This window comes from Medicago sativa, chromosome 8, assembly GCF_051527215.1.
Source record: "Medicago sativa cultivar Bolivia chromosome 8, Bolivia_mono, whole genome shotgun sequence".
Classification (NCBI taxonomy): domain Eukaryota; kingdom Viridiplantae; phylum Streptophyta; class Magnoliopsida; order Fabales; family Fabaceae; genus Medicago; species Medicago sativa.
In genome coordinates, this window is record NC_140756.1 from 79,536,242 (window position 1) to 79,562,150 (window position 25,909).

The 25,909-nt window shown below is 34.1% G+C and overlaps 4 protein-coding genes across 5 annotated transcripts; 2 read left to right on the forward strand and 2 right to left on the reverse strand.

Moving 5' to 3' along the window:
• The first annotated feature begins 5,292 nt into the window (after positions 1 to 5,292).
• Positions 5,293 to 11,885, forward strand: HDA05 (histone deacetylase 5). Its single transcript, XM_085738505.1, has 14 exons — positions 5,293 to 5,620; positions 5,725 to 5,923; positions 6,608 to 6,754; positions 6,873 to 6,985; positions 7,189 to 7,400; positions 7,500 to 7,564; positions 7,806 to 7,976; positions 8,187 to 8,270; positions 8,927 to 9,050; positions 10,102 to 10,223; positions 10,722 to 10,915; positions 11,014 to 11,143; positions 11,266 to 11,330; positions 11,421 to 11,885. The coding sequence occupies exons 1-14, from the start codon at positions 5,442 to 5,444 to the stop codon at positions 11,581 to 11,583; spliced, it is 1,968 nt and encodes a 655-aa protein (XP_085594631.1). The 5' UTR covers positions 5,293 to 5,441; the 3' UTR covers positions 11,584 to 11,885.
• Positions 11,886 to 12,197: 312 nt separating this feature from the next.
• Positions 12,198 to 15,247, reverse strand: LOC146901982 (DNAJ heat shock N-terminal domain-containing protein). Its single transcript, XM_085738506.1, has 3 exons — positions 13,351 to 15,247; positions 12,929 to 12,978; positions 12,198 to 12,826 (listed from the first exon to the last, which is right to left on the reverse strand). Exons 1-3 carry the CDS (start codon positions 15,151 to 15,153, stop codon positions 12,769 to 12,771), a joined length of 1,911 nt encoding a protein of 636 aa, XP_085594632.1. The 5' UTR covers positions 15,154 to 15,247; the 3' UTR covers positions 12,198 to 12,768.
• A 1,642-nt stretch (positions 15,248 to 16,889) lies between these two features.
• Positions 16,890 to 19,549, forward strand: LOC146901983 (uncharacterized). Its single transcript, XM_085735846.1, has 3 exons — positions 16,890 to 17,465; positions 18,671 to 18,836; positions 19,085 to 19,549. Exons 1-3 carry the CDS (start codon positions 16,926 to 16,928, stop codon positions 19,105 to 19,107), a joined length of 729 nt encoding a protein of 242 aa, XP_085591972.1. The 5' UTR covers positions 16,890 to 16,925; the 3' UTR covers positions 19,108 to 19,549.
• LOC146901984 (respiratory burst oxidase homolog protein A-like) lies at positions 18,886 to 25,023 on the reverse strand. 2 transcript variants are annotated; one of them, XR_015022927.1, is made up of 14 exons: positions 24,527 to 25,023; positions 23,892 to 24,054; positions 23,744 to 23,792; positions 23,402 to 23,515; positions 22,866 to 23,276; positions 21,591 to 21,977; positions 21,048 to 21,143; positions 20,787 to 20,902; positions 20,554 to 20,656; positions 20,282 to 20,467; positions 20,018 to 20,152; positions 19,802 to 19,930; positions 19,637 to 19,738; positions 18,886 to 19,421 (listed from the first exon to the last, which is right to left on the reverse strand). XR_015022927.1 is itself a non-coding variant. In XM_085735844.1 (14 exons), exons 1-14 carry the CDS (start codon positions 24,903 to 24,905, stop codon positions 19,312 to 19,314), a joined length of 2,457 nt encoding a protein of 818 aa, XP_085591970.1. In that variant the 5' UTR covers positions 24,906 to 25,023; the 3' UTR covers positions 18,886 to 19,311. The 2 variants fall into 2 exon arrangements, 1 of the variants encoding a protein (XP_085591970.1); XM_085735844.1 differs by having other exon boundaries at positions 19,637 to 19,715.
• Positions 25,024 to 25,909: the final 886 nt, after the last annotated feature.

Sequence of the window (25,909 nt, forward strand, 5' to 3'; positions counted from 1 at the left end):
CATGTTGAGATTGTATCTGGGCTCGAACATGGTTTGGACGGAACATTTTCCCCACCATATAGTAGAAAGCGACTTGAAGATTTTAACTGACATGATTTCCGACAATTTTAAGTACCATGGAAATATCCCTATTTTAGCTCACTGTATCCGAGAGTTGTTGAAGATAAGGTAGTAGGTCAAGTTCAACTCTACTTGTGATGAAGGAAATATGAATGTCTATTGTCTGGCTAACTTTAGCATTTTTATGAATTTTTCTACTTTAGAGACTCCTCCGAGAAGCTTCAAAAAAAAATTCTATCATGTTATTTATGAAGAATGCGTGTCTAGAAACATTTGCTTCGTTTCGTTTCTTTCTTCTTTTCTTGACACTGCCTTTATTGTAACAAAAAAATATTTAATTTTATTAGAGTATGATGAGAAATACTTAATCAACATTACATTTTTTTTTGAGAGACTTAATCAACATTACATGGAAATTTTGTTGGAACAAAATGTGTTTAACAATGAACCTTAAAGAGTTTTGATGATAACAAGGTATTAAAAATTGTAAATTGGACTAGCTAATATTTGTTCAAGTGTACAGGACCATAATTAAAAGTTACATCATTTATTGGTTCTGAATGAGCAAATAAAGAGCAAAAGGAATCAACAAAATTGAAGCTTAGACGCTCCTGAAGGCAACTTGCTTCTGAAGAGAATAAGCGCTCCTGAAGTAAAGCCGCTCCTGAAGTTAGTAAAGTGCTCCTGAAGAATAGTGCTCCTGAAGACAAGAGGTCCAGAAGCTGCATCATCAGAAGCTGCATTATCAGAAGCTGCGTTATCAGAAGCTGCCTCATCAGAAGCCATTTCACCAGAAGCTGAAGATCAACTGAATTTGAGAAATTCACGGATTCAAGAGTTGTGTCATGGATCGAAATGCATCAAAGGACAACAAAAGATCAGTGGAAATTTGCAACGGTCATTTCAAAGGTGTTTGAAGACATGTGGTTTCAATTTTGGACGAAAGCGTTGACATTGTACGAACTGTACAACCACCTTCTCCACTACTCTGTTTTGTGTCCACGCTACAAGACAAGAAAACAGCTCCAGAATACGGCTTCGCCTGCATAGATGTTCCTTTGGATAAGGAATGGATTTCAAATTGGTTCTTCATAGGACAACAACCAAATCAGGCAAAAGATCATTGGTGAAAGATCAAGCTTCTACAACGACTCTTTGATGTGCTGGCAATTTCACAACGTCTCTTTCACACCTCTATATAAAGGAGTGAAGACTTAGAGATTTGGCAATGCTGAACGAAAGACTCACAATATCTTTACAAGTGCCAAACCTCTGCTGAAATTGTTCTGCATTCACTTAGAATTTATGTGTCTCAAAGTTTCATCTTAGAAATTCCTAAGTTATTGAGTCTGTATCTGATTTGTATTGTGAGCACCTCTGATTGTATATCAAGTGTTCAACCTTAAACAATTTTCTGTGTAATTTTGTTTAGTTAGAAGTCTCTTGCAGTTGTGCTTGAGCAGGGAAGTCTCTTGATTGTGTTCTTGAGCAAAGGAAGACTCTTGCAAAGTGTGCTTGAGCAAAGGAAGTCTCTTGCAGGTGTGCTTGAGCAATTGTAATCAGATATTACTCTTAGTGAAATCTCCTTGGAAGTGCAAGGGGGACTGGACTACTTCCGGATTGTGGAAGGAACCAGTATAATTGCTTTGTGTCGTTCTTCTTCTCTCTCTCTGTTTTTTTCCGTTGCATTTAGATTCTGATTACCACTTCAGAAGCTGTTTCACTTAGCTTCTGACAAGTGTGTTCAGTTTTTAGGAGAAACAAAGAATTTTCCAAAAACACAATTCAACCCCCCTTCTTGTGTTTTTCTCACCTTCAAATTTGACAATGACAATTATTTTAAAATATAATTATTTTTTGGTAAGTGCAAGATTTTTTTTTTGGTGTCAATCTCTCGGTTCTCATGAGAAATGGATCTTGATAATCAAAACATCAAATCCGATCCTAACACTAACTCCTGTCAATTTTAGATCTGAAGTTTAGGGTTCAATAAGGTTGACACAAAACCAAGATAAGCCTATGTTGGTCTCAAGACAAATCACCACTATGTAAACTTAAAAAGATTCTTTCAAAAAAAAACTTAAAAAGATAATATTAATCAACAATTTTTTAATGAGCTATATTAAAAGAATATATATATATATATATATATATATATATATATATATATATATGTGGGGTTGTTAACTTGCACCCACCTAAAAACACTAAGGTGCAAGTTAACAAGCTACACCTACTAGTTCTTTACCAAATTACCCACTACTATCCTTTTAAAATATGTTTTAAGTAAAGGACAAACTTGTAAAAAAAAATTTGGAGCCTCACTGTACATGTTTTTTTTTAAGGATGTTTTGTACTTGTTCTAAAGCCATGACTATTAACAAAAACAAAAAGCAATCATGTAATTAACTAAATTGCAATACTATCCTTTCATTTAAAGTCATTTAGAATGTGATATACTATCCTTTCATTTAAAGTCATTTAGAATGTGATATTTAGGTTATTTGGTAAAAAAACTAGTAGGTGTAGTTTGTTAACTTGCACCTTAGTGTTTTTAGGTGGGTGCAAGTTAACAGCCCCATACACACACACACACACACACACACACACACACACACATATCTATATATATATATATATATACATATATATATACATATATATATATATATATATATATATATATATATATATATATATATATAGGGGGATGTTAACTTGCACCCACCTAAAAACACTAAGATGCAAGTTAACAAGCTGCACCTACTTGTACTTTACTAAAACACCCTTTTGTCTCTATTAAACTTTATTTTAATTAAAAGGACATTTTTGTAAATAGCATAAATAATATTTGTTTATAATAGAAAAACATGGGTGTTTTGGTAAATAACTAGTAGGTGCAGCTTGTTAACTTGCACCTACTTGTACTTTACTAAAACACCCTTTTGTCTCTATTAAACTTTATTTTAATTAAAAGGACATTTTTGTAAATAGCATAAATAATATTTGTTTATAATAGAAAAACATGGGTGTTTTGGTAAATAACTAGTAGGTGCAGCTTGTTAACTTGCACCTTAGTGTTTTTAGGTGGGTGCAAGTTAACAGCCCCCATATATATATATATATATATATATATATATATATATATATATATATATATTAAAAATAGTTTTTATCCTTAAATCAAACCGGGACATGACGAGTAATCGAGGAGTAATTTAAACCTAATCCATTCAATTGTGTCTCTTGTTTGTCTCTATTTTTTTTTGGAAATGATATTTGAATGATCATTTTATGGCAACTTTTATGACAATTTTTTCTCTCATACTAACATCATGTTCTTTTCTCGGCCAAATAACACTTTTGATCCTTTTAATTTGACATAAGTCTCAAGTTGGTCCTTTTAGTTTGACAGAATTTACAAGTTAGTCCTTTAAAATTTTAAAGTTTCTAATATGTCCTTTTTGTTTATAAACTATTTCCAAAATCTTTAATTGTTGAAATAACATTTACTATAAAAAAAATTTACGCTCTGAGTTTTGTACACCTATATTGTTTTTTTTAAAATGCCAAGTTGAAAGGCGAACGCCGAAACCCCAATCATTAGGGGTGGGCAAAAAGAACCATGAACCGAACCAAACCGCGCGAACCGAACTAAAAATAACTGAACCATGATAATGGTCACGAACCGAACCGTTAATTTATTAACAGTTCTTGAACCATAACCGAACCATCTTAAACTGAACCGAACCGTTTGAACCGAACCAAACCACTTGAACTGTTTTTTTTTTTAAGGAAACCACTTGAGCTGTTTATGCAAAAACCTTATTTTAAAAAAACAACTTATTCAAAACAACTTATTTTATGAAAACAACTTATTTTTAAAAATAAGCGGTTAGTGTTGGTTAAGTTTGAAATTGTTTGAAATATTTTCATTATATGTAGCTTTAGTACCTTGAGTAACTTACAGACATTTCATTCACTTTGTGAATATAAAATTTGGGTTGTCATGCTTAGTTATTTCCTGCACGATTATATTGCTGTAACTTTATGGCAACTTCATCTTATGATGAAGAATTATTCTCCGCCAATAAGCACTTTCGTATCCATGGGTTGATAGCTGTTTGTTGGGTATTTTCAAGTTATTTCAAAAGATTTAAGGTGACAAGATTGAGCTCATGCTCACGCGATCAGTGGCGGATCTTGAAATTTTTTTCCGGGGGTGCCAAATATTTGAAGAATATATATTAAACAGTTTCAAAAAATATGCATCATTGTAAACTTGTGTGGTGGTAGTATTGCCATGTTTGATGCAAGGGGATGCTGGTTCGAATCCTACCAGGACCTTTTTTTTATTAAAATAAGAAAAGCAAGGTGCTAGGGGATCGAACAATTCGCTTAGAATTGTAAAAAGCAAGGTGCTAGGGGATCAAACACACGACCTTTAAGTCACTGGGGGGACCGCATAACCGCTGCGACGACAATGATTTAGTGTAATGTTATGCATAATATGAAATTTATATAAAAGCTGGGGGGTGCAGTGGCACCTGGGGGTTTCTGAAGAGATCCGCCCCTGCACGTGATTGGGCCAATTTAAGTGCTTCTAGTGCAAATCCTAGATTTTTATCTTCTTTTTAGACTTTCGTTTTTCAAAGGATTTTTATTTTTTAGACATTTGTTTTCGACCTGAATTAGCCTGTTAGGTCCAAGACTAACCAACACTAACCGCTTATTTTTAAAAATAAGTTGTTTTCATAAAATAAGCTGTTTTGAATAAGTTGTTTTTTAAAATAAGGTGTTTTGCATAAAATAAGCGGTTTTGAATAAGCTATTTTTAAAAAGAGATCGTAATAAATTGTTTGTCATAAAATAAGTTTTTTTGAATAAGCTGTTTTTTAAAATAAACTGTTTTGCATAAGATAAGCTGTTTTTGAAGAAACAAACTATTCTAACTTTTAATTTTAATTTGTTATTTTTTTATAATAAAAGTGGTTTTATTCATTGGATAAAAAATATTTGTTTTGGTTCGGTTCGGTATGGTTAATAGTTAAGCAAATGGTTAACCAAACCATAACTTTGGTTCAGTTCGGTTAGCTCCAAACTTGAAACGGTTCGGTTCGGTTTTCCCGAACCATTTCAAAATTTCAGATCGGTTCGGTTCGGTTTTTTGGATTAACCGAACCGTGCCCACCCAATCATCGTATATAAACGAGACAGAGACTAGACTAGAGAGAGAGTATACGAAACAAACACTCCTCTAAATTCGGAGCGGAAGGGAGGGAAACGAAAATCACTTTTGGAATCGCTTCTGCTTTTCATCTCTTTTTCTATAGCTAGAAGAGAAAAGAGTGTGCAGATTCGAGCGAGAACCAAACGAAACAATGGAGTCAGAAATCGACGAGACTAGAACCAAAACCAGTAATCAACAACGTCGCGTTGGTTTACTCTACGACGAGAGGATGTGTAAGCACTACGATCCAGATGACGATCGCCATCCCGAAACTCCCAATCGCATTAGGGCTATTTGGGACAAGCTCCAAACCACTGGCATTACTGATCGGTAATCATCACATTAGGGCTTTTTTTTTATTTTTTTTTATTTCTTGTTTTCTGTTTGTTATCAGCTATATTCTGAAATTATTTCATTGTTTTATCGCATTTCAGATGTGTGCTTTTGGACGCTAAAGAAGCTGAAGACAAACATTTACTAGCGGTCCATACCAAAAATCATGTTAATCTGATTAAGAATATAAGTTATAAGAGTTATAATACAAGGTCTAATGCTGCTGCCAAACTTAATTCTATATATTTCAACGAAGGTTCAACAAAATCTGCCTATCTTGCTGCTGGCAGTGCTTTAGAGGTCTTATTTTCTGTACATAACATTGCAAATACGTTATTTATTGCTTGTTTTTACATGTTTGAATGACCTAGTAGGAATTTGGTAGATTAATTTCCCTATAAGCATTGATCCCATCATTGGAGTGAGAAACTTCCATTTCTAGAAAATTGCTTTCACAATTCTCTAGCATTAAATGCCATCCAGCAATTCACATATCAGGTTCCTACCAAATGTAAAATGGGTTGTGTTTCTGTATTATGTTCATGACTAATTTAGGATTATAAAATAAGAGAGAAAGTCTCCTCATTAATGGTAATGGGAAATAAAGATATGAATTTGATCACCAATAGGAGTTTACTAATAGAAACTGGTATGCGATTTTGAGCTTTGTAATGTTCTTCTCTGTGGTTAATATTTTTACAATTCCTCCCGTGGATTGTTACAATTCAACAAAGGAAGCAAAATCTTTTGTTTCCTTCCTGACTACGTAGTAAGGTGAGTTTCAGTGTAACATTAAAATTGCTGACTTGTGATGTGGAAAGGTTAATGCAACAAATGTGTCCTCTTCCTCTTATTTTATGCTGGCAACACTGCATACATTCAACCCTCCCTAAATCTCACACTTAATATGGTTAAAATGAGTTTGTATTTATTCATGGTTAAATTAAATTTCATGAGCCTAACTGAAGATGATTTTACAAACAGGCAGTTAAAAGAGTGGCTAGCAAGGAATTACAATCTGCTGTTGCTATTGTTAGGCCTCCAGGTCATCATTGCGAGCAACATAAAGCTATGGGATTTTGTCTATTCAACAACGTGGCAGTTGCTGCATCGTATCTCTTAAATGATAGTGTAAGTAACGTAGCATCTACTATCAGTTCTATAGTTACTATGAGTTTTGAGCCTTTGATCAGTTAGCTACTTTATTGCTCCTCTATTTTCTTATATGGTTTTGACGTGTGAATGACAGCCAGAACTTGGTGTAAAGAAAATTTTAATTGTTGACTGGGACGTTCATCATGGAAACGGTACTCAAAAAGTGTTTTGGAATGATTCTCGAGTGTTATTCTTCTCTGTTCACAGGTGTGTCAATTATTGTTGTGTATTTTCTGGTTATCTTCACTGGTGATAGTTTTTGAAACTCTACTAGTTAATCCAATCGAGTTGGCCGCTAGACTGTTTCTTCCTTTTGAACTGGAAAATTAGGGATTTAAGATGAAATTCGTTTGATTTTCTATCACTTTTATTGTTGAACCTCAATCCTATCAACTTTCCTATTCATACAGGCATGAATTTGGGAGGTTTTATCCATGTGGTGATGATGGCTTTTATAACATGATTGGAGAAGGAGATGGTGCTGGATACAATATAAATGTGCCATGGGAGAATGGGAGATGTGGTGATGCAGACTATTTAGCAGCGTGGGACCACATCTTGCTCCCTGTAGCCAAAGAATTTAATCCAGACATAATTATAGTTTCTGCTGGATTTGATGCTGGTAATGGTTGCATAATTTTTAGTCTTTTTTTTGGGTTACCTTGTGTTTGGGTTTGTTGGTTTTTTAAGTATAACTAAGTAATTTTTTTCCGTGTAACAGCTGTTGGAGACCCTTTGGGTGGATGTTGCATCACACCATCTGGTTATTCCCTTCTGTTGAAAAAGGTTGCTTTTTAAAACCGGCTTTTCTTGCTTACAACTTTCACGTGTTTATTGTAATCGTAGTATGCTATTTTCTTGTTAAAACTAAAATTCCGAAGTGTATTTAATATAAAAGTTAAATTTGATATTAAGTGTGTCCTTTTTGGTTTATTTATATTTTATAATTTGTTATGCTTGACATATTATTTGTTTTCAATTGCGTTACAATGATGTACTGTATTGATATAATCTTTTTATTTTTCAGTTGATGAATTTTGCTGAAGGTAGGATTGTACTGGTTTTAGAAGGTGGCTATAATCTTGACTCAATTGCAAAATCAATGCATGCTTGTGTGGAAGTTTTGCTTGAAGACAAGCCTCTTATGGGGTCTTCAGAGGCCCGTCCATTTGAGTCTACATGGCGTGTGATCCAAGCGGTAACAAGATGTGGCACTAATATATGTTTTTACCTTCTCTTACGGGCAACTATTTTCTTTTTCCTTGGGGATTGTGGGCGGGGTAGTGTCCATTTCTTCTTTGCCATTTACGTGGAGCTTATGTAGCCTTAGATGTACATGAGAATCCTATTTTTGCTTTTGATCTACAGCTGATTGCTTTAGTACTAAGGTGGGATGCATATTTTGCAGGTCCGCGAGGAGTTAAGTCCCTTTTGGCCTACACTTGCTTGTGAATTACCACAAAATATAATTTGTCCAGTGGCACCTCCTCCGGTAATGGACTTCCATGATTCTTTTTCCACAGTTAATTCTTTTAATGTGATATCATATTATTGTTGTGTAAATCACTTTAAAGGTTGTGTGGAAGATTATAGATTGTTAATTGCAAATTATAAATACTAATCAAATTGTATTGAAGTATTTTATTACTTTTCTTTTTGCAATTTTGTAACTTCATCAAATTTATAAATAATTATAATTTGTAAACAAAATTGATTATTATAAGTAATATATTTATGTTATTTATACCGAGCAAAGTTTTATTGATATGATGTTCGGTGGCCTTCATTGACTTACACAAGTTGAAGTAGAACCCGGGAGTTAGTTAATATACTATGCTTAACTCATTTCTTTTTCTTTCTTTTTGGCCAAAATGATATAACGTTGTTGTCTTCTTTTTTTGTTGATAAAATAACGTTATTGTATTTTCTCATGTATATATTCCAGATATAGACAAATTTGGTTTTTCTGTAGATTATGTTAGAGTATGGTGATAGGATAGTGAGTCATGCATGTGTGATTTGAGTATGATGCTAGAGGAACATAAATTTCATACCTATTTAGCTTAATTTGTTTATCTTTTTCATGCCTGTATCCCTTTTTCTTGCTGTATTTGTTTTCTATATCACTTTAACCTTTTGCCTTTACAGCATACTCTATTGTCAAGCTCTGAGTCTGAGACTGAGGATGACAAGGCTCCATCAAAATTAGAAAATGTTGCAGAGCTTCTTGAGGATGTCATCAAACCACTTTCCAACCTCAAAGTTGATGCAGGTTAACACCCAATAATATATAAAATTTAAAATTTGAGGCACACTTTGGAGTTTTAAATATATATTTTAATAAAATACACTATTTGACTCCTTATACTGGTGGCCATCAGTGGGGTGTGAGACTAGGTTGGTCCTCTACCAGATTAGATTTGGTATTTCTGCAGTGATAATGGGGGACTAAGCCCAAGACAACTCTCCAGATTAAAAGAATTCTCTATGTTTATTAGTTAATTTTTATTTTAGGATAGACTATGTTTGATAGTTTATTTGAAGTGCCTAGGAACTTCTAAAAGTCTCCTATTTATAGTCGTTGTTCACTTCCTCTTTTCGAATTGCATGGGTTGTTTCTCCTTTCACGTAGCTGTCATGTGGTTGGGAGTGACCATCGCTGGTCTCTCTTCCAAGTTGGCTAGAACCTCCGGTCTTACTCGTGGGCAAGGAAAGAGGTATGGATAACTCCTCAATCGCCCTGGGTAATTTTTTTATTGGTATTATGGTTGCGTTGTTTAATTCCTTTGTCAGAGTAAAACCTTCCAAATTGCTTCTTCCCTCTAGAGTAAACCTTCCAAATGGTGTCCAGCACTTGGTCACAGTTTGGACCCATCTCAGAATTAGGCCCTAGGTTCCTATCCCCTTTCAACAATGCACTTCACTCATTGAGAAAATTCAATTATTTTTTTGAGAATTTGTTCATTATCCTCATTATCCACCACCAGAGGCTGGTCGTAGAGTAATGTGTAACTTTCTGTGTGTCTATGGTATTTAAAGACTTTCCTCGGGTGCCATTTGGCACAATAGTCCATTTAAGAGTTTCAACGGAATCCTTTGATTTGCAGAGGCAACTGTTGCCTTCAACGAGGTTGATTCACATGGTTTGTTAATGCTTACACTGGAATCAAGGTTACTGAGCGAGCCTATAAATTAGCTTGATGGACCGTTTGTGGGGTATAGGTTATGTCCACTAGGGTTCAAGTGATTGTATGGTTCAATAGCTATAAGATATGGTAGGCAAAAACTTATACATAATTTGAGAAGCTCCATCCTTGATGCAGATGAAGATCCTGATGCTTCCCGTTCCTGGCGATCCAAATTGTCAAATGTTCACGTATGGTATGCTTCTTATGGCTCAAATATGTGGAGACCAAGATTTGATTGCTACATAGCTGGTGGACAGGTAATGTATTGCTCAAATCAAGTTGTTTTTCCTACCTTGTATTACATATTTTAACGACAATACAGTTATGAAACCAATAGTTATATTTCATTCATTCCGGCAGCATTTAATTTATTTATTATTATACTGCAGTTAAATTTTAAAAATCTTTTTACATTTGTTAGTCTTTATCACTTTTTCATAAAAATGTCAATTGCTGCCTGTAAAAGAAAGGGTAGGCGTGCCCTGAAATTTCTTTTGTTTTCTTTAATTTGCAAAAATCATTTTGTAATTTGCTGTAGGTGATCGGTAATATAAAGAGTGATCCTGTTGTATCCGATGGGATTAAATCTTGTGCTTTCAAACTGTAGGGTGATCATTATTTATTAATTAATCAAATTGCAAAGACTTTACAACATGCCATATTTCACTTCTTGCTTCCATGTTCGATGTTTCCTTTTTCTTTGTTTCTTCTGTTGTCTGTTATATTTTTATCAAGATCCAATAAATGATTCGCAGGTGGAAGGTATGCAGAAGTCGTGCTCTGGTTCAATGAATAAAACTCTTCCAGATGAGGTCTTTTGGAAGACTTTCCCTTGTCATATATTGTTCGGTCGTGAATCCTCACATTCATGGGGTCCTGGAGGTGTTGCGTTTCTTAATCCTGAGAAAAATTCTCAGCACAAGACCTACATGTGCATGTACAAAATTTCGTAAGTAAATCTGTCTGGTGGTTAAAATCTGCTTTTATTTGTTTATAATTTTTCTCCTTCAAAAAACATGACATTGTCGGGATCCTTGTTTGTTGCAGGCTAGAGCAGTTCAACGATGTTTTATTTCAGGAAAATGGTCTAAGCCTTGATGTAGACTCTGCTTTATTTGATATGGCTACTTTGAATGCCATCTCCAACAAGGAGTTTGGTTCTCAGGAGGTTCTCAAAGTATATATGACTTGTCCCTACTCATTTTCTGAGTGATTATTGCACATTTTTTGCTTCCTCATTTAATTAAGTGCAACTATCTTCCTCCTTGGTAATGACTTCTCTCTGATAATGTTGTGCAGAATGGTTGGTATGGTAATGCTGTCTACTTAGGAAAGGAGCAAAACATTCCCATAATTACTATGACGTGAGTAACAAATTATTGGTTCTAATTGCCGTATTTGGTTGACTTATTCTTGGTCCATATATGTAATGATATTCATATTAACTTAACCAGGTGTCCGCTTCTTGATATTGAGCTCTTCAAATCTGGGAAGCTACCATTGTGTGCGCCTAATAAATCGTACGCCAATACCTTGATAAGAGGGTTGGTAGAGGGAGAACAGCTCTCAGAGGCTGAAGCCGTTGCTTACATAGATGCTGCTGCTAAATCATTATGATTTGCATAGGCTTTCCTCTTAAACAGTTCACTGGTTTATATTTTGTGTAGATAACCAGACCTTATTCTAGTGCTTCGATGCTCTACATATTTTGTGTAGTTTCGTAAATACATCATGTGTGGGTGCTTTTATTTGCTACAAAGTTGATGCCAGCATTGCTTCTACATTTTGATGCTGGCTTTTAAATGGATTGCATGCATGCTTATTTTGTAAATATTGACATTTGGTCGGTGACTGGAATATTGAATTTGAAGACAGGATAGTTGTCTAAATTATTGAATTGCTGCTACATTTATCACCAATGTCATCTAATTTTTCTTTTCGTCCTCCATTATTTTGTTTTGGCTATAGAAAATTTGAATCGCCTCAATAGTCTTGGTATTTATCCCCGCAAAATTGGTACAGACCTTTTTATCAACCCCTCCATGTATTGACCCTTAAATCATTAATAAAAAGGGTTGACCCTTTAATCATTAATAAAAAGGGTTGACTTTCTCCTATTAAAAAAAGCTAAAAAGATTTTCAAAACACGCCAAATGAGTAAATACCGAAATAGTAAATTTATACTTTTTTTGAAAAGAATGAATTCATAAGCATGTAAGTAAATACCGATATAGTAAATTTATACTTTAATTGAAAAGAATGAATTCATAAGCATGCAAGTGAGTGTTACAATCTGTGCCAGTACCAATACTCTTATTACAGATTTTCACCCTATTAATAGCAACTATTTTTTGGGTTTTTTGTGTGAACCCGATAGATCTCGATTCCATTGCCATCCGTAAACTATTTTCATAGACATTCAATCTTGTGCTTGCTAAGATTCCATTTCACCATTGTTTCCGGAAAATAGAATGAACTCCATCTCGTCACTCTAGAAAAACTACATCACTAAACCATAACATTAGATATCTAAACACATGTTTTGTTTGGGAGATATGATTGATCAAAATGTTATCTGACATAGAGAGGGTGAGATCTATTGAAATTTGGATATACCCTGCATCCATACCCTTATGAACTGTGGCATAAATAACATGCTTTCTGCCGGAAGGCTGAGCTACAATTTATCTAAACACTGTAGTAAAAATTAAAGAATGGACCAAAATTGAAGTAGTCGCATATCTGGACCTGGAAAACCACTCGATGATATATTTGAAATGATTGATCCTTAGTATATTTTCCTTATCGACTTTTCATTGCTGCATGTCCAGAGTCGCTCAGATGTTTATGTAACTTATTCCTGAGAATAAAATAAAACAAAGTTATATAACAGTTTATCCTCACAACATAAACAATGATGAGAACAACTTGAAATTTGATGAGTAAGAGGGAGGAAATCTACCTTGACTCAAACTCCTGCTCACATGTCTCGCAAAAATGACCAAGATTTCTCTAATTCAAGAAAGAAAGAAAAAATAAGAAATCAGAATAGAGCAGAAAGGCTTCTGTTTAATGGAAGACATGGAACACAACATAGCAACGTTATCCTGGCTACATGCCTCACATGTGTGAATTTAAAAAAACCACAGAATAATAAACAAGAAAATGGAAATCTGAACATGTCAAGATAGCAGACCTCTTAATTTCATCAAAATTAACCACACTTAGTAAAGCAAAAAAATTGGAAGTAAAACAAGGATTTTCAAGTTAACGAAACTGCTAAACCAACAACAGTATATTAGAACAGGTACAGCTACATACATATCTCAGTAGTCATGGCACAATACAGGAACAGAACAGGTTATTATATTCATAAAAACATACATTTGGTTTTCTTCCTCTGGTTGAAAGTTTTGATCTGGGTTTTGTGTTCTTTGAAGTTCCTTTTTTATCAACCGGTTGATTTGAAATCTTCTTCTTATCTCTACCCACCTGCTCATTCTCTTTACCGCCATTATCCTCATTTTCCTCGAAATATTGGGAACTAGACTCTTGTGCATAAGAATCGCCATCTCCAATATTGATTACATTCTTCTCATATTTGCCATTAGTAGGCACATTAGTTTCATCCCCATTTTTCCCACCCTTCTCTTTCTTTGCTCTACGTTTCTTTTTTGCAGGTTTTCGGTTGTTATATTCCATAGCACCAACCCCATCATTCTCATTCTCACTCTCAATTTGAGTTGGAGTTTCAGAAGCCTCGGGCTTGTTTGTTGAAGCACTGGGTTTTCTGCTCTTACGTCCAGCCAGCATTGCTTCAAGAACCCCAATTTCATCATCATCAACATCATCATCGTTGCCATCATTCTCATCAAAATCAAACCGGCCCTTGTGCCCAGATACCATTGTTTCAAGAACATCATCGTCGTCGTCATCGTCATTAACAACAAAATCAACTGACGCATCAAACTCCTCATCTTCTGCATGCTCAGCATCAAAAAATTCATCATTGTCACCATCATCATTCGGCTCAACCCCATTTGCACTCTCGTCTTCTGCAACATTAAGACTGTCTCGAATTCTCTCTTCCAAATCATCAACCCCAACGCCATCCTCCTCACTTTCTAATCTTTCCTCTCCAACCCCTTCACTTTCACCTTCCTCGTCCACTTCAGCTTCTAACTCCTCTTCATCATCAAGTGAATCCTTGAACTCAGCAACTTTCTCCTTATGCTTCTTACTCTGCTCATGATTCTTCCATTGCTTCTCACTCTTAAACTTCTTCCCACACAACACACAATAAAACTCCTTCTCATCTTTCTTCTCAAACTCATCATCCTCATACAAATCCTCAACTTCTTCTTCATCAACCTTAGCCCAATCAGGCTCCTCATAAGCCATAGCCCTCTCCTTCCTCTCCATCTCCAACTTCCTCTTCCTCTCCTTCTCCTCTTCTTTCTTCTTCTCCATCTCCAAATTCTTCTTCACCTTCATATCAATCACTCTCTTATCCCTCTTCTTCACAAAATCAGCCAACTTTCTCACAGTATCATTATACTCCCTCTTCGCCTTCCTCCTCACCTTATTATTCTCTTCCTCCATCAACCTCCGCGACTTCCTATTCGGACCTGCCATCGCATCATACTCATCCGCCCAACAAAAATCCATAACAGTCGAAAATCCCAACCAATAACTATAAAAAGCCGTAACCTGCGCATAAGGACTATCCAAATTCCCCATAAGAGGAGCCTGTCTAACAGAATCAATCCCTAAACCTAATTTCTTAGCAAAATTAATCTCATTCGCCTGAATTTTATCAAACACATCAGAATAAACCTTATAGAAACCCTTACCGGAATCCGAAAACCCCGAAAATACGGTATTCGAGAAAAACGAAAACAGGTCAGGGACAACGGAATTAGACTTTGAATTTGGATCGGAGAAGAGGATTTGAGAACGATGGGAATCGTACCAAGCTCGTTCCTTTGGATCGGAGAGTACCTCATAGGCGTGTTGTAGCTCCTGAAACTGAGCGGTGGCTTCGGATTGAGAGAGGCCTGATTTGACGAGCTTGTCAGGGTGGCGTTGGAGAGCGAGTTTCCGGTAAGCTGATCGGAGTTCTTCCGGTGAGCATTCGCGAGGTAGACCGAGAACTTCGTAGTGGCATCGCTTCGCCGTCGATGCCATTGTTGCTTCGATAAACAATTAGGGTTTCGTATTTTGTGTGCTTTTCGTTTTTCTCAAAGTTACCCTGAGGTTGACGACGACAGAAGTCGAAAACAAAACCGTTTTCGGTTTTTACCCCTACTATATATAAATTTTTCTTTATTTATGATTTTTTTTTTTCCAATAGAATATATAAATGGATACATCCATTTGTACCGATTTTTAATTTTATTTACCTTTGATTTAAGGGTTAATTATGTTTCTAGTCCCTATAAAATAGCGATCTTGTAAGTTTAGTCCTTACTTAATTTTAATAGCATTTTTAGTCCCTAATTTTGTTTTTTTGCCCTGAGTATTAGTCCCTACTCAATTCAAATTTGTTTAATTTATGCCTAAACTCTTAAATTTTTGAACAATTTTTTGCAGACATGTTTAGAACATTACTAAAAGTTCCTCCGCAAAAAATTATCGCAAAATTTGATTTCTACATCCAGATTTTATTACTTTTTATCTTTAACTTTTGTCGTTTTAAAAAATTCATATTTAATTCATTTCATGTCTGAAAATTCTAAATTTTAGTAAACGAACCTTTCATAGTGTTCTAATCTTGTCTCAAAAAAATCGTTCAAAAATTTAAGAGTTTAAGGATAATTAATCAAACTTTGTTTTAGCAGGGACTAAAATTATAAGTAATTTTTTTTTATAGGGACTAAAAATGCTATTAAAATTAAGTAAGGACTAAACTTACAAGGTCGCTATTTTATAGGGACTAGAAAAATAATTAACCCTTGATTTAAATTATTGGGTTAATTAAGTAAATGGTCCCTATAAATATGCATAATTTTGTTTTTAGTCCCTACAAAATAAAATCACACTTTTTAGTCCCTATAAAATTTTCCAACAACATTTTTAGTCCCTATAAAATTTTTCCATCAGCATTTTTAGTCCCTAAAATGCTTAAGAAAAATGTCACAGGGACTAAAAAGTGTGATTTTATTTTGTAGGGACTAAAAACAAAACTGTGAATATTTATAGGGACTAAAAACTTAATTAACCCTAAATTATTTAATCATTTTTATAAATACTATCTTTTTTAAAGGATCATTTTTATAATCTTAAAAATGAGCATATTTTTCCTTGTCGCACGCTTTTGATTTTCAATTGATATGTCCGGTCTAATAATTACGGTGAGACCTACATTATCTCTTGATGAATTTGAAGTAATTTATCACTAATGACGAATATGATTCGATTACGGAACAAAGAAGATGGAGATTATATGTTAAACAAAGGAGATGGAGAAGTTTGATTTTTTTTAAATGAAAATAGTAATTGATTGTAAGAAAAAACCAAAATGGTGAGGTCTACAATTTCCATGGATAAATTGGAGATAATTTACCCCTAATGACATGTATGATTCAATTATAGAACGAATGAGATGTAAATCACATTTTGAATAAAGTAGAAGAAGAAATTTTATGTTCTAATGATGAAAATTATATTTGATCATAAGAAAAAAGATTAAAAAAAAATGAATCTTTCTTTGATAGAGGGAAATTACTCTAATTCATTAATATTCGTTTAACTTCCTTATATTTGCAAGGTCTTGCACTCTATTTACTTGAAATTATGGGTAATTTATAACAACACATACACTCAATCTAACATGATGTCTTATACAAGAGACAAAACTGTGATGACTTAAAAAAATTCATACTTTATAATATCAAACTAGTAAAGATCTTACAACTTATCTCAATAAACCTACTTTACTATTTATTTATTGTTTGTAAATGGCAACTATTGTTATTCCACTGGCTTCCTCCACCATGAAGCTAAGCCAGAACCTTAATTTACAAACCAACCCACCAATCCAAACCAGACTTCATCATCTCCCTCTTTCACCAAATATTCCAACCTCCCATCTCTCCCTACCTCCCCTTCAAAAGAACAGATTCAAATGCATTACTGTAAAAGCTACCAACGAATCAATTTCATTGCCAACCATGTCCGAAATACTAGAATCATCAAGAGGACAAAAACTCGACCTTCAGCTCCAAACTCTAGGACCCTTTTTCAGAATCACAGCAAGGAGCTTGGTAACAGATAACGAGCTTGGAAAAGCCGAGGGATTGGTAAGAATAAGGTCTGGAAGAGGTAATATTCTTCACTTGGATTCTATCAAACTACAAAGAGAAACACTTGGAATGGAGAAATCAATATTTGGAATTGGTTTGTATATTGGAGCTGTTGCTATTAGACATGGATATGATTGTGGTTGTAAATCAGCTCAGTTACTTGCTATCAATGATTCTGATCTTTACCATTCTAAGGTCCTCTTCTTTCCAACCTTATCCTTAACTTTTATATTGTCTGCAAATATAGACTATTTTTATTTATTTTGCTAAATAATTTAATAATTATGCACTTAATAAACATGTTTTATTTTTAGCATACACATTAGTTCAAGAGCAATCCACTTACTGTGTATAAAAGATGTAAAATGATTTTGGTTCAATAAAATGACTCTGTATGTCCATTGGGAATGTTGGGTGGGAGGTCATTTTAATAAGAAAGTCCGGAAGGGATTGCGGATGATTTGGCAAGCTGCGATTTGGGTTATTTGGAAAGCTAGAAATGGAATGATCTTTAACAACGCGGTTGTAAGGTGGGAGGAATTAGTGGAAGAGGTTAAGGTGATGCCGTGGAGGTGGTTGTTAAGCCGCTTCAATACTCCGGCTTGCATGTTCTACGAATGGAGTTGGTGTCCCGTGGAGTGTTTGATGAGATAAGTGCTGCTGCTGTCTGTTTGTTTGGGGTAGGATTGCAGCTGGTGCGGTTTCCCTACTGGTTTTCTTCTTCTGTTCCTGCTGCGGTTCAGGTTTAAGTTCTTTTTGTACATTCTGGCTTTTTGTTCTTCGGTTGACAGTAGGGTGCTTCAGCTGCTCTTTCCATTCTGTTTTTTGTGTTTTTGCGGCTTTGTTTACTTCTGGTTAGGCTACTGTTGCTGGCTGCTCTTTTTCCCTTTCCTTTTTTTCCTGCCGTGGCTGTACTGGAGGGTTTTGTTTTGTAGGCAGTTGGGGGTTTAGGCACTTTTCATTTTGGCTTGCTGATTTGTTTTCCTGTTCTGTTATAGAATTAGGATTGTTAGGAGGTTTTTTAATGAGACAATTTGGTGATTATGTGCCTTTGTTCGTGGGCACTCTTGTACACTTTTTCCTCCTTAGCGGGTTTAGTGCGTCTTGTGCTAACCTAGCTTAATAATATTTGCTGATTCAAAAAAAAAAAAAAGACAACTTTTATTATAATTTTAAAATGGTTAACACAATTTAAATAAATGGCTAATTGCGCTCAGTAGATGGTTAATTTACGTAACATTAATTTCATTAACCATGAATTTGGACATGGTTAACCATAATTTGCAGGTGTTCAAACACTTGTAGATTTGAACACTTACTATGAGACGGAGGGAGTAGTAAGATGGTACATGGGACTAGTCGTAGAAGAGTTATTTGATGTTTTTTTTTTTTAATAACAGTTGATTAGGTTCTACACAAGACTTGGGTTTAAACCTGTGTATGAAGTGACTGGTTCATCTGTTGGGGATCTAACTCACATGCTTGTCTGGGGAGGTGTTGGTACTCGCATGGATGCCAGTGTTGAAGAACTTATGATAAAATGGTGTAAAAGATTTAAAAAAACAAGTAAGTGATACTGATATCATTTCTTATATATGTTGCATAAGATGGATAATTCACCTGTCTGTAAAACTTGTCTATTTCAATGAATATATAGCTGTAGCATACAAAAGAATACATTATATATGTCAAGATATCTTCTAGCTAGCAAAGGATACTCATATTCCTGTCCTAAATGTATATCATGATAATTATATATGTAACATTTATTCATTGTTCATTTTTACATTTGAAAGTGTGATCTGCTGCCTCAGGTGTACGTGAAATACCGAAGTAGCATGCATTACACACCCAAAATTACAAGTTACAATGATCAATGTGAAGGACTACTATTGATGTATAGTTGTATATTCTTTCATTTTTCAATTGCCAAACCGCGCATATAGATTTACAGATTCTCTGGCAAAACAGAAAGTAACTTCTCAAGATTCTGAAGGTACGCTTTCCTATTTGAGGAATTGATGCAATCCTTCAAAAAAGTTTAGTAATTTTCCTTGTGGAAAACAAATCTAGTTGTGGTTTTGGTTGAAAATTTGGTACACAAATTCTTCAACTCTGTTGCTAAGTTAGATGGTCCACAATAAAAAACTCCTGTAAAAGGAAATCTACAGTTAGAACTTAGAAGAAGCAGTTTATATATATATATATATATATATAGGGCTTGGATGAACTTGAACTTGTAAATTATATATGTCTATTTCAATCATTAACTTAAATAATACAGAATGATGACAAAGTATGCTAATTTAATGAAATATATAAGTTAGCATACTTTTTTAAATAATACATAATGATATTTTTCTCACCAATCTTAGCTTCCACATGCTTGCGAGCCAATCTGGAAAATATGTTGGACCAGTTTGGTCGAGCAAAATGTGTGTGAATCTGAAAATTCAGAGACAAAATCACTATATTTTTTAATAATTTGTCTGTACATATAATGGCCAAAGTTAAAGATAAGATGCACTTACAGGAGTCCTAGAAACCATGTCAGTGCCATTCTTAGCATGATGTAAAGCTTGAATGACACTTAGCAAAGCCGAACGAACGTCTCCCTCAGGATATACACTAGTCAGGAAATTATGCATCTCCACAACCGACTAAAACATTACAAGAAAATAATAATGGTCAGAAAATGCTTGAAGATTTTAATTATGCATCTTTATGATAAATTGCGTCAGGCATACCTGCTGTTTTGTTGAATTTGCTATTTCCTTCATTACATCTCTAAACCAATCAAAGGAGTTTTGTTCTCTTGTAACCCAATATAAATATGCTTTTGATGGTGAACCCTTTGTTAAGCTGCATTCTCTGAGACCACTCTATTTTCAAATGCCCAAATGTGTCATTTATTTCATGGAACAGAAGTGGAGCAGTTGATTTTTAGTGAATGCAATAAATATCACACACAACAAGAAAAAAATATTAATAGCAAAACAAAAGAAGCTTACATGATCACTTTGTTGTGATGTCTGGACACCGTTAGCAACATCTTTGAGGATGCTAATGAAAGGTGTAGCTCCTATGCCAAGGCCAATAAGTACTAGAATGTCATACTTTACATGGTCTTGAGAAGCAGAACCATAAGGGCCATCTATGTACAGTTTTGGACACCCTTGCAACCCAGACAACACTGCCTGCAGAATATTGCAGTAACAATTGAGTGTGGAAAATTTTGAGAAACCTATAATTCTCCATTTTTTTTTAAATGTAAATTTCTTACCTCTTGGAATAGAGTATATATTTGGTAGCTCCAGTCACCAAGAGTTCTAATGTGCACACTCAAATACTCATCTTGTGGTCCTGATGTCAAGGAAAATGGATGCCTGTAAATTTAGGCAAAAGAGATTCAAAAATAGAACATCAATCTTGATTAACCAATTTCAAACTGCAAGAAGGAAATGATTAATATAAAATGAAAAGGGTACAATGTTGAATATTGAATTGAATTAATACCATTGGAAGGGCGAAATTTGGGGGCACTGAATGAATATATACATGCCACTTCTGTACTTAAAACCGTCTGGTTTTTGCATTTTGAGGTACAGAACTTTTCCTGGATAGAGGCTTGCCTGCATGGAAAATCAAAGGAAAAAAACATACTAATTAATTATACTTCGCAACAATAATAAAAGAAATCGGTAAATATTTTATCATAAGAAACAGAACCTGTAGCTTTTATGAATATTTTGAACATAATTTTTTTTGATAAAATACCTTCATAACATCAACCTCATAATATCCTGATCTAATGGCTCGAAAGATCCTCTCTCCAGCATACAATAAAACTGGAAAAGCAATGTACATCCATGTCTGCATGTAGTAAGATAAATATATAGAAAATGAAAATCTACACAAAAATTAGTGTTACTTTCGAGAGTTTTAGTAACATTTACTGCTGTCTTAGGCATGTTAAGTAGTAGACAGTAACAATCATGCAGTAGACTAGTGATGAGAAATTGAGAACTTTAATTAATTTAGTAAACGTGATTCAACAAAGGAAAAATGTTGCATATACTTCAATATTCATTTGCTAAATTGGATGTCTTATAAAAATGTTGCATATACTTCAATATTCATTTGCTAAATTGGATGTCTTATAAAACACTAAGCTTGAATAATTCAGTTCTTTTAACCATGTTATAGGTGTAAATTATCACCTACTTCGTGGATGACTAATTTCTATAATAGATCCTAACCGTATTTCGTAGTAAGATTATAGTGGCAAGGATGGAAAATGGAAAAAAGACAGAAGCTTACCGTTTTCTCTATCCACTTGTCGGCTAGGAACAAGAACATGGAGTGAACAATGAGCAATACGTAGACAATGACAAACAAATGGTGAGAATACCAAAAGGTGTTGTATCCAGTGACCCTTCTGAGGGACAAGGGCAACACAGGTGAACGACGCCTTGGCCACTTTGTTGCAAGTGAAAATGCAATGGCCATTATCAGCACCATGCCAATCCCACTTGCAACCTCTGTTGTGGCCAAAATTTCCATGTAGGTAGGTTGGTGGTAGCCAAATCCTGCGGCTATTGTTTGTCGAAAAATTGATTTGTCTGAATCACTGATTCTTGGGAAATCACATGTAAGGTGTGTCCCTCCATGCAATATCACACCCACCACTATTCCTCCAGCAATAAGCTGCATATATATCCCAGAAGCAAAATATCATGTACTAATGTTATTTTCAAATGGATTTCAATTTCAATGTCACAATATATGGGTTTTGAGTTTCGACATATCTCACCAAAAATATTTGTTGTTTGTATATATAACAGGAGGTTTTCACAACTCTTTTGTTGTACTTAAAAACGAAAATAGACTCGAAAGTTAATATGTTGTACTACTAAATCTTGATCTTACCAATATTTTATGTAGACGTTAACATATTTTTTTAATAATAAAAATTAAGTGATATTTAATATATAGATCTTGTTTTGGTAAACATCTTAATTTGCAGCTTATAGCATAAATGTTTATCATGATAAGTGTTTATGTATGAGTTATTCCTATAACAAAAGCTAAAATAAAGCTAAATTGTTTACGTAGAAACTATAAGTTGTTTTCATAAACTATTTCCAAATAAGTTTTTCCAAACAATTTCACAAAATTTATGTGAGTCAATAAATTCAAACAAGTCAACTCAGACATATACATAAACATAGTACATAAGTTGTTCATTATCAGTTATAGTGTAAATATTTAAGGTTGTCTCATAGTGGTATATGGCCTAACCGATTCAGGTTAGACCAATTTTTCTTAATAACTAGTACGTACTAAATATTTTTTTTAAAGTATATTTAGCTAAAAAAATTAGATATTAAAATAGAACTTAATCGTATTGGCCAATTAACTGCTTGCTTAGTCTATTAAAAAATACTATGTTACTATATTGTTCACTGTATTTAAATGTGTTTACATGAATGCTAACATGGTAAATAGTTAGTCCACCCATACACAACAATTAATTTTGTTGACGATTATTATTATTTTACATGAGATGGAGGATAAATTAGATGAAGCATGTACCTTATGAAAGTTAATGTTGTCATTAAAAGGAATGACATAGTTAAGACGAGGATCATTGCGAAGCCAAGTGATTGTATTTCTACAAACAGGAAGAAGAATAAGAGCCATGTTTAGTTTCAATGTCTCAGCTGCACCTTTAGCTGTTGGAAGACAATAACCCATTACTTCAAACCCCGATCTTTTACGGTATTGATCAAATTTCCAACCGAACAAACCAAAGCAAGCTATCAACCATAACATAACAACCCAACTACGTCTCCAATATGTTCTAAACAACACTTCCACTTTTGACATTGGTTCTTGTTCTTCTTCACAATCCTGTTTCTTCTGCTGATTTGTGCTTCCTTGTAATTTCATTGGAGAATGTACTTTTAATAAACTTTCTTTGAATAGAGTCTCCATTTCAGATATCTACACATATATGTCACGGACATAATAATTGAATGTATACATTATTAATAGCATTTGGTAAATTCTAATGTTGAGGCGGCTAAATTCATAGTACTATATTTACTTAATATTATATACAGTGGTACCTTAATGTAGCCTTTGTTTTTGTTGTCGACAGATTCCATTATCAAGGCTGCATAGTCTTCTGCTTCATCACGTGTCATCGATAGCTTATTTATGGAAGCGGTTAATAATATTGTCTGCATAATATCATCAATTCAATTCAATTACTCTTAAAAACATTCAGAACTGTATGTGTACACCCCACTTGAAATGATTTTAAAGTTTGTCTCCGGAAGTGCCAAATTATCAACATGATCAACATGCTGAATTATATGACAATGAATATATGATCATTGAAAAGGTGTCACGCCTAGAATAGTTAATTGCTACTATATGTTAGTAATGTTTATTAAATTAATAATGACCTGCTTTATATCTGTCTCGGTAATTCTTCCGTCCATGTTTCTGTTACACCTACGGTAATTAAACAAAAAACAAAGGAAAAAATTACAAATAGACTTTAGGAATTGTTAAAATTAATTGAAGCTTAGTGGAGGATATATATTTTTGTACATGTCAAAGAACAATCGCATTCTTGAGTTAAAAGAATCATCATTCATCCGTAACCAAAAATTGTGCAAATCAGTTTTTGTGATATCTGATTTCCATTCCTTGCATCCCCGTAGTGCCCTTAACAATTCTCTGGCCAATTCTTGTGATGATTGCATCCCTATCCCTATAATTAAAATAATGATATAGCCAAACTAAGATTAAGTTAAACAAGTAGGTGTATAGATATGATTTATTTAAGAAAAGAAAAATGGTAAAGGAGAATTAAAAATGAAGAAGTGTTAATTAACAACATTACTCATGATTGATATAAAATAAAGTATAGGAAAATGAATAATAAAAATGATACAAGTTGTCTTATATAATGGAATTTTAGTGTATGCTGAGAACATGGCTAAGGTGGCTAATTAAATTCCTCTATTCATTAATTATTATGATTCTTGTTACTTGAACGGTGCCACAAGGCAAACACAAAAGAACAGACCAAGGACACACATCGAAATAGACTTATCAACGTCGACACCGTTTTTGTCAATCAGCAACGTTACATCAATATCATGCATTATAATTGTGGTAGTATCATAATAATGTTGGCATATAAATTAAATGTTGACTTAATTAATTTCATATTTTCTCACCAATGCAAAAGCCAAATTGTGACCATGACACGACAGGTTCACGACCATTCCCGGTCCAAGCTACTTGGTCGAACCGGTTTTCTACATCCTTCCACTCCATTATTCCACCTTGATCACCAACAATATCATTGATGAATCTCAACCCCATCACTTCAAGTGCTTCATTTTCTGCTACGTGTCGGCATTGTTCAACTTCATGCAAAGCCTTGGACCCGGTTTGAACCGGATAGAATGAACCAATGTCATTTTCAACGGTGCAAGAAGAAGAAGAAGAATGAGAATAAGAATAGGAAGAGGAATATGATAATGATGAAGAAGATGGTGATGATTTAAAGAGAGCTAAGAGAGAAGTTTTGGACTTGACCATGTGTCCCTCCATTGATGGGTTTTGAAGAATGAAGTTTTTATGATCAAAGTTAACATGGAAAGTGAAGTTTTGTTTTCAACATTTTCTCAAGAAAATGTGAAGTGTAATGGTGTAATAAAGTTTCTTCCATGGAAAGATCAAGTTAATAGAATTTTTTTAAAGGAGCTAGCATAGAGTCAATTGAATAATTGCATTCAAGTTTGACCTTGAAGCAGTTAGATGTTAGCTGGAATTTGCAAAATGGATTTGTTTAAAATTGCCTACTAATTCAAGAACAAGAAAGTAGGCAATTTTCTTTCCATTTCTTTTATACTCTATCTTTTCATGAGTGTATGCTTTTATTTTATTTTGTTGGGATTGAGTGGTTGAGTATAAGGGAATAGAAAAAATACAAGTATGATATTGGTTTAATCAAAAGAATAATGTATTATGTGTATGGTTTGGTGAGAGGGTGTGGAATATGCCATATTGTTAATTCAAGCTAATTAAGTAGAAGTTTTGGTGGATATTAGTCAGATTATGAATATGGAGAATTAAGTAAGGGCAGGTGAAAGGTTAACAAATCCACAGCAATGGAAAGCCTGTGATATCATGTATGTGCTTTCTTGTGTGTTGGTTGATATGTTAGGGAAAAAGATAATTTACAAAGTTACCATATCATTTTCCTAACTGCCACTATCAAGAACAGCTCACGGTATTACATAAGACTAAGAATGAAAAAGATAATAATATGTCAAAGTATTTTTTCTATGGGTTTCTAAATGCAATTTGGAAGGATCAAATCGGCATAAATGCTATTATTTGGGTAAGAGAGAAACTGTCTTTATCGAACTAGTGTCACTATGTCTCATGACTTTTGTGCTTGAATGTTTGACTAAATACTCATCCATCACATAACATGCATGTATGATGTACACCCTCCGGTCACTATTATAAACAAGGGAAATGTTAACTTGTGTCCTTAGGGCATAAGTTAAAAAGGCTAAATGTAGAAAAAAAATCTTGGAAATTGTGCA